Below are 8,414 nucleotides of genomic sequence, written 5' to 3'. Positions count from 1 at the left end.
TTTTTTTTTTTTTTTTGGTACCGAGGATTGAATTCAGGTCCTTGCGCTTGCAAGGCAAGCCACCTAACCTCTGAGCTAAATCCCCGGCTGTCCATCTTTTTATTTAAGTTAAATGTGATCTTTGAAATACAGATTTTCTAAAAAACATTCTAGACACAATCTGAATTAAGCTCATTAAATACAACTTTAAGCTGGCTCTCAGCCAGGAATAAGAAAAGGCTAATAACTGAGCAAAGGAATAAAGTTATTGAAAAAGGAATGCAAAGTGATTCTTAAATACATTTTTAAACCAGAGATGGCAGCACACACCTGTTATCCTACCACTTGGGAGCCTGAGGCAGGGAGTTGTAAATTTGGCCCAAACTGGGCAACTTAGCAAGACTGTTAAAATTTTTAAAAAATAAAAATAAACAAGAGTTGGGAATGTACTCAGTGAGAAGGCCCTAAGTTCAATCCCCAGTACTGGAGAGTGGGAAGGAAAAAAATCTCAGCTTCACTCACAAGAAAGGTACAAATTAAATCTATACTTTTTTTTAAAATTTGTGAGACAGAAACATCCAAGTTTCAAAACCCACTGTTCTGGTTTGGGTACAGATAAATAGTCTCCGGCTCACAGTAAGGCCCTGGGTTCAATTTCCCACACCAAGTATAAAAATGTATGCTATTCATGAAAAGGCAGGGGAGAGTAAGAATATATATTTCTACTTACTCATAGTAATAAAAAATTCTTCACATTTGTTACTGTGGGAGAGGGATGAGGAAACACCAACTGACAGCATTAAGGCAATGACGTAGGAAACTTCTCTGTACTTCTTCCATTTTAAATGTTTGAATCTTTAAGCATAATTACTTACTAAATAATTAAGCTTTTAAAATGTTTTAAATTGCTTTCATTTTAAAATTAATTCTAATGTGAAGCAAGTATGTTTAATGCTTTAAAATCTGTAACTTTATCACATCAAAATATATGTGTATAAAATAAAACACACTACAGTATATCCTTCATGGGCCTGCTTACCTGGGAAAGAATTTAGAATGAAACTGTGATTCACTAGCACATCCATACTTTAAACTTTATATAGTAATAAGGAAGTCCTGTTTCAAGGTCTTCATGACACTATTCACAAATGACTGATAACACAATTAAAAAAAACTAACACTGGAAGATCAAATCCATTTATTCAGTATATAATGCCCTTGCTCTATCTACCTGAGACATGACTACGGAAGGACAGAGATTTTCTGCAGTATCAGTAACAAATGGATTTTTTATTATATATTACCACGGGAATGCAAAGGACACTTAGAGAAGTAGGTCCATGAGTACAGCTCATGGGGAGTGCACTTGCCTAGCAAAGTGAGGGTTTGATCCTGGTGTAGGGGAAGTGGAAAGCGGCAATGAAATTGGAAACAGGAACATAGAATCGGGGAATACCAGAGAGTGACTGGGAGTTCAGAAAACCACTCCTACTACTGCTACTACTTCTAGCAATCTAGCTAGAAGTTCCTCACTTCACGCTGCACGATCAGACATTAGTAATGAGTAATCTTTTAGGACCACCACAACCCAAACCCAAAATTTATATAAATTCAATGTTTCAGAGATAAAATATTCAACTGAGGTACTCAACACAAAGGAAAGACAGGAACTTACCTTTCGAAGGATATCTTCAGCTAATGTGAGGAACGCCTTTTCAATGTTTATATTTGCTTTTGCACTAGTCTCAAAAAATCTAATACCATGCTCTCTTGCAATCTAAAACAAGCAAAATAACATAAAATTATCAAATATGGGTTTGCCAATTATTGACTGTAACAACTTAGAGGAAATACTAAATTTATTTCAGATATTCTAAACTAGACATTTTAATCTAGGGGCAAACTTAAAATTAGAAGTGCAATGTGATTTATCTAATTTCTGCTTGACCCAGGCTTCCAATTATCAACTGTTACTACTTGATGTGTTTTTTTAAAATCCTAAGATTTAAAAAAAAAACAAACAAAAAACAGCTGGATGTGGCAGTGTAGGTCCATAGCCTTAGCACTAGGAAAACTGCAGCAGGAAGATGAGTTCAAGGCCAATTTGGGCAACACAGCAAGTTCAAGGCTGGCTGGGAATACATAGCGAGACCTTGTCCCAAAGAATCTAAACACCACTAGAATCACTGATTTTTATATTCCCGCTCTGTAGCTTAAATATAACTAAAAATACTACTGCTACAGTTTTGGTTCTTATAACCACTGACCCTGAAATGTCAATTTCACTAGATTAGAAAGTACAGCATGCTCCTGGATATGTTCTGAATGGGTCAAAAGCATGGCTTTGGGTACTACTATGTGGTCCCTTGGCCACTGCTCTCTGGTACTGTTGTTCCCCTGATCTGTTTCTGGTCTCCAAGACTAAACATCTTGCTCTACCATACCTTTCTGTCATAAGCCAGGTGACGATGGACTGAATTCCCTAAAATATGAGCCAAATTGAACCACTCCTCCTTTAAGTTAACATGTGTCTGGTATTGCATCCAGTGACAGGAAAGCTGACTAATACAGTGCTCCTGTATATGTTGGATTTGCTCTGAAAAATATTCACTCACGATAAATTGTTTCCAACAAGCATTTAAAAAACTATGTGACAATGCCAGTGTACTCACTCCATCACTACTACTATCAAAACAATCAGATGACAGCAGGTCTTCATATAAAGGGGGTACAGAAGCTGGGGATTTAGCTCAGTGGTTCTGCCGTTTGCCTCACAAGCACAAGATCCTCAATTTTATCCCCAGTACAGGGGTTGCGGGGGAGGGTTTCATTTAAAATTTTTACCTGTTCTCCTTTTCCTTTAGGTACAACTCTTTTATCATCCATATCACATTTGTTTCCTAGCAGCATTCTTTCCACATCTTCATTGGCGTGCTAAAATGGAATAGAATTTTATTTATTACAGCTTAACATTCTCTAAATATGACTGTCTCAATTTAATGTCATTTCTATACTTGAAAAGTTTTTAAAAAGCAATTACCCTAAAACCAGAACCTGCTAAAAAGTCTACTCAAATTTTTAAACCACCCAGTGAGAGGTACAATTCCTAAGTAAATTCCATACCAAATATGTATGATTTCCCCCCTTAGAGGAGACCATTTCTAGATATATTCTGACCAAAAAGAAAATATACACAAAAGGTATAAAAATAAAATCCCTTATGCATATATAAATCCAAGAAGATTCATGATTTTGGATTTTATAATGTGTACTCCCCTATAAAACCCTTAATTAAAATAGTTTTAAAAATTACAGGGCTGGGGAATGCAGCTTAGTGGCCAAGCACATGCTAAGCCTCTCCAAGGACTTGAGTCTCGCTGCCAACACAAAATCCAAAGATAGGAAAGTCACAACTGCAAACCAAAATGTTACGGTACTGGTACGATGACGCAGACAGATCAAAGGAACTGAGAGAGCAGAAAGACACCCTCCCATATATATATATATGGTCAAGAGATCTTCAGCAAAGGTGTTAACATTCAGTCAAGGAGGAAAAGCCAGTCATTTCAACAAATCACACTGAAAAAAACAGCTCTTTATATGCCCCCCCCAAGTGGACCTTTACTCCATGTACAAAACTTAGCTAAAAATGGCCTAAAATTATAATACTTTGGGGGGAAAAAGTGGGGGGGGGGTTGTTCATGACACTGACTTTGGCAATGACCTCCTGCATGACACCAAAAGCAAAGACAGAAAATGAGGCAAGTGCAGTACTGCATGCCTACTGTCTCACCCAGCACTTTAGAAGCTGAGGCAGAAGGATGGTGAATTCAAGGCCAACCTGAGCTTTATAGCAAGTTCAAAGTTAGCCTCCAATACACAGTGAGATCCCATTTAAAAAAAAAAGCCAATAACTGAAAAAAAAAAATTTAACTTCATTAAAGTTTAAGATCTGTGCAACAAACTATGCTATCAATAAAGTAAAAAGGTAACTTATGAAGTAGAAGTGTTTGTAAATAATACTTAAGGGATTAATATCTACAATATCAAAAGAACTCCTCAAACACAACCAAAAAATAAAAAAAATGAGCAAACAGACCTTGACATTTTTACAAAGATTTAACAATGAACAACAAATACACAAAAAGCTATTTTATATCACTAATCATTAGGGAAATGGAAATCAAAACCACTATGAGATACCATGTCACACTCATAAGTATGGCCATTAAAAGAAACAGAAAACACTATTAAAAAGATGTGTTGGCAGGAATATGAAAAAATTAAAATCCATGTGAATCACTGGTGGGGAACACAGAGTGGCAAAACTGTAGGAAATAGTTTGGCAGTTCCTCAAAAACTTAAACAAGAAATTACCAAATGATCCAACAATTCTACTTCGAGGTATATAAAGAATTTAAAGCAAGGACATATATATGGGCACACCAATGTTTACTGCAACATATTCATCACCATGAAAGGGTAGAAACAATCCAAGTGCACAAAGATGAATAGATAACAAAAGATATAGAATATTATTCAGCCTTAAGGAAGGAAATTCTGATATGTTACAATACAGATGAACCTTGAAGACTTCATGGTAAAGGATATAAGTTGGTCACAAAAGAACAAACACTGCGTGACTTCATTGTACAAGGTACCTAGAATAGTCAAATAGACAGAAAATAAAATGGTGGCTGCCAGAGGCTAAGAGAAAGGAAGAAATAAAGTTACTATTTAATAGATTCTGAGGTTCAGTTCAGGAAGTTGAAAAAGCTTTAGAGAAGGACAGTGGTGATGGTTGTATTAACAGCAGAACGCACTTAATGCAACTGGACTGTACATCTAAGGGCCCAAATGACCTATTATGATCTGTGCTCATGACCTAAAATCATGTAGCTGCAGGCAGGAGTGTTGGGGCATATCTGTAATCCCAGGTCTTCCACAGGATAAAGTAGGATTGCAAATTCTAGGCCAGTCTGGGAAATTTAGAAAGACCCTGTCTCAAAATAAAATCTTCAAAGTCTAGGGATGTAGCCCAGTGGCTGTATAACATGCACAGGACCTGGATTCAATAAGGGTACCATGAAGGAAACAAATGTCTGAGAGGAAGCGAAGAAAGTGAGGTTGGGGGGTACTTCTTTGTATGTACGAGACACTTTTGCAGAACCACAAGCTTAGAAAACAAATGATACAAAGCATTATTTTTAAAAACTCCTTATTTTAGGAATTCTACATGGTCTTTCTACACTTAGGACCTCCTAATTTAGGTTACTGCCAAAACAAAGGCAATTTGGCAAATATTCAAATATCGTTATCAATACACCAAGTGCTCCTACTACTACTATGCAAAGTGCTAAGAGTTGAAAAGAAGAAGCATTTTTAACTTGGAACCTATGGATGAACTTCAGAGGCTTCGAGGATTCTAAGTAAATCCACATCTGTAATCCCCCAATTAGTGAGACCCTGTCTCAAAGTTAGTAAAAAAGAGATGGGGATGTAGGATGCAGCTCACTGCAAGGCCCTGAGTTCAATCCCCAGTGCAGCCAAAACACAAACAGAACTAATACGCTAACACTCTAAATTCTACGAGGCAATCATGACTCAAAAAGTACAGAAGTGGAGATTATAAATGGCAAAGTACAGACTGGCAGCAAAACATAAGACCTGGAATCAAGACACCTGGAAAACAACCGGGTGAAGGAAAACAGCAGATCTCTTGCAATTGGGAAGCAGCTGAGAAGAAAACAAGAAACTACAGAGAAGCTGGAGAAATGGAGCACAGCATGGAGAAAAGGAGGAAGTAGTCTGGAAAGCTCACTCCAGCTCCTGGGGAAGGATCAGCAAATCCAGGGAGACAACAGCCAGCAGTGTTAGCCCTAAGAAAGCCCACAGTTACTGCAAGCAAAAACAGCATGGGTTTTTATTCTAAAAGTGACTCCTTCCACATGGCAGGCTACAGTTGGAAAGAAATCCAATACAGGCCAGGGATTTAATTTAGTGGTTCTGCCACCTGCCAAGTGCAAGGACCTGAGTATGGGGGAGGGGAGGAACCCACCATAACTGAGAGGGTTTAAATCAGGAGCCATTTTGGGATGGAGTCAATTGTTTGAGCTACAGGGAATGATAGATTAGGGTTTCTGGGGTCACCTCATCACAGTGACTGGGTGGAACATGACGAGACAGTAGCAGAGAAGGCAAGGGCTAGACACAGGACCACTCCACCACCACCCCAAGAAGTTTCAGGACTCAAAGGATAACAGGGGTCCTACCATCCTTGGCAAGCAGCTTAGTCAGCTGTGTGCTGAGTGCAGAGGGGGTGGAATCTGAAAGTGCTGGCATTAAATCCATCAGTGTACTCAAACCACTACCCCACTGCCTACCTCCAGCACAAAATACAGCGGGTCCTTTCTACCAACACCAACAAGATGTACCTCAGCTTGGAAAGCTGCCGCAGGCCAGGGCCTCCAGAAGGGGTGGGCGGCACACCACACAAACCCTCAAACTGTAAAGCCATGTGGGGAAAGTCCATCTAGGATACACCAAGGGACACAAACTGCCAGACTGACAGCACACCATTGGCCAACCAGCCCCAGAAAAAGGGTGTGATGGGATTCAGCATCTACACACAAAAATGCGAATGTAAAAACAAAACAGGCAGACCCTGGAAAGAAGACACTTGCTGAAAAACACTGAGGGTTGTTTTTGGATTCACTACTGGTCTTCATCATTGGTTTGTTTGAGGAGGTTGTGCCCTTTTTTCCTTCTCTTTCATTCTATTTTTCATTTTAAAAATTTTACTTTTGTTCCTTAATTTTTTGTTCACTGATACTTATGTCTAGTTTTATTCATTTTCTTTTCCTCCTCAACAGGATCCTAACTTTATCTGTTTTCCTCCAATTCATTTTCCCTTATTTTTCAAATTTTAATTCTCTCATTCTCCCAATCCCGCCCTCTCTTCCTCCAGTGTAATCATTAAGCTTTAATAATCTTTAGATATTTAGTAAACTCTTATGCTAAGACTAAATTCTTTTCTGTTGTTAATGATAGCATAGTTGCATTTAGTACATATTTACTGCATGTCAATATTTGCTTTGTCCTTCTGTCTACATTATAATTACAGATCTCTTTTCTATGGTTAAGGGGAGCTCTTATTGGTTCGTACAGTGTGTTAACATTCAGTCTGTCTTTGACTCTATTATTTGTTGCTACAGAACTCCTCATTTAATGGCCTACCTGTTTAACAACTGCATGGACTTTCAACCACGGCCTGAGGCCTGCTGTTCAGATGATCTATCTTTTATTTTTCTGAGTCAGGCTGGCCTTGATCCCATTAGGGAGTTCAGGCTGTCCTGGAACTCACATCAATCCCCCTGCCTCAGCCTCCTGACTGCTGGGATTATAGGGGCACACCAACATGCCCAGCAGTCTTTTTCTTAAAAAACAATTTTGTATCTCTGGTTTATAGAGCCTCAATGTCTTTTATTTAATATAATACAATACTGTTTTGTAAATTTTGCTGATTGTTCTATAGTTTTATATCAAAGTACTGCATGTAAGAGTTACACAAAAGCATAGCCATCAATGTTGGTTTCCTTTAACCATTTCTTTGCTCTCAATACTGTAATGTAATATATACAATCCCTCATTTAGCAACCAATTCATTTAATGACCTAGTTGCAGAATAGTAACCCAGTCATTAAAGAATGTCTGCACAGACATGTTCTGGACTGCTTCTTGATTTGAATTTAATTCAAATGATTTAAGGGTGATAGACTAGTGACTACCACAGGTGGTCAGTGTCCAAGTTGTGCTTGATCTCAATGTGTTGCTGATTGTATCAGTTGGGATAAAGCATTGCTGTTGATTGGATGAGCTGTTTTCTCTGATGTTATGAAGATGAGAATGTCTGTGGGTTGTTAGAGACACAGAAGCTAGGGTGCAACTATATCAGGAAGATTTGGGTGATAATCCAGAGATTAGACCAAGGACAGTCCGACAACAAAAATTAAAATGAGAAAACACTTAAGCAAGACACGAGGACAGACTTCCAGTTCACCAATGGCAAACAGTAGGGCAAATGAGGATGAAAAGGCTGATAGTGAACCACCAGGACACCCTGAACTCAAAGCACAGGAAGTAACAAAACATATCAATCAGGCTCTAGAAAAATTCAAAACAGAAATAATTTCCCAGATGACCATAGAGATAGTGAGCAAAATAGAAGTTGTGATTCGAGACTCTAGAGCAGAAACTGATAAAAAAATAGATGAGCTCAGGACCACGATAGAAGCCATGAAGGCCCAGTATAAGAAAGAAATGGAAAAAATAAATGCCCAACATAGGAAAGAAATGGAATCCATAAAACAGATTCAAACAGATATCCAGGAGATTAAACACTCTATTGAAAGCGTACGCAACAGAATAAAAGAATG

General features: G+C 38.2%; 1 protein-coding gene across 1 annotated transcript in view; it reads right to left on the bottom strand.

Moving 5' to 3' along the window:
- Rab10 (RAB10, member RAS oncogene family) overlaps positions 1–8,414 on the bottom strand; it is a 78,388-nt gene that overhangs the window by 3,252 nt on the left and 66,722 nt on the right. The window contains exons 4-5 of the mRNA XM_010604839.1: positions 2,824–2,913; positions 1,655–1,756 (exon numbers count right to left, since the gene is read on the bottom strand). Of these exons, the coding sequence (XP_010603141.1) occupies positions 1,655–1,756; positions 2,824–2,913 (192 nt within the window). The remainder of the gene's footprint in view (positions 1–1,654; positions 1,757–2,823; positions 2,914–8,414) is intronic.

The sequence above is a fragment of the Fukomys damarensis genome, unplaced genomic scaffold (genome assembly GCF_012274545.1).
Source record: "Fukomys damarensis isolate Sample0158 unplaced genomic scaffold, DMR_v1.0_HiC HiC_scaffold_2, whole genome shotgun sequence".
Classification (NCBI taxonomy): domain Eukaryota; kingdom Metazoa; phylum Chordata; class Mammalia; order Rodentia; family Bathyergidae; genus Fukomys; species Fukomys damarensis.
Note: the sequence above shows the minus strand (reverse complement) of the source record. Positions and strands in the feature narration are given on the sequence as shown.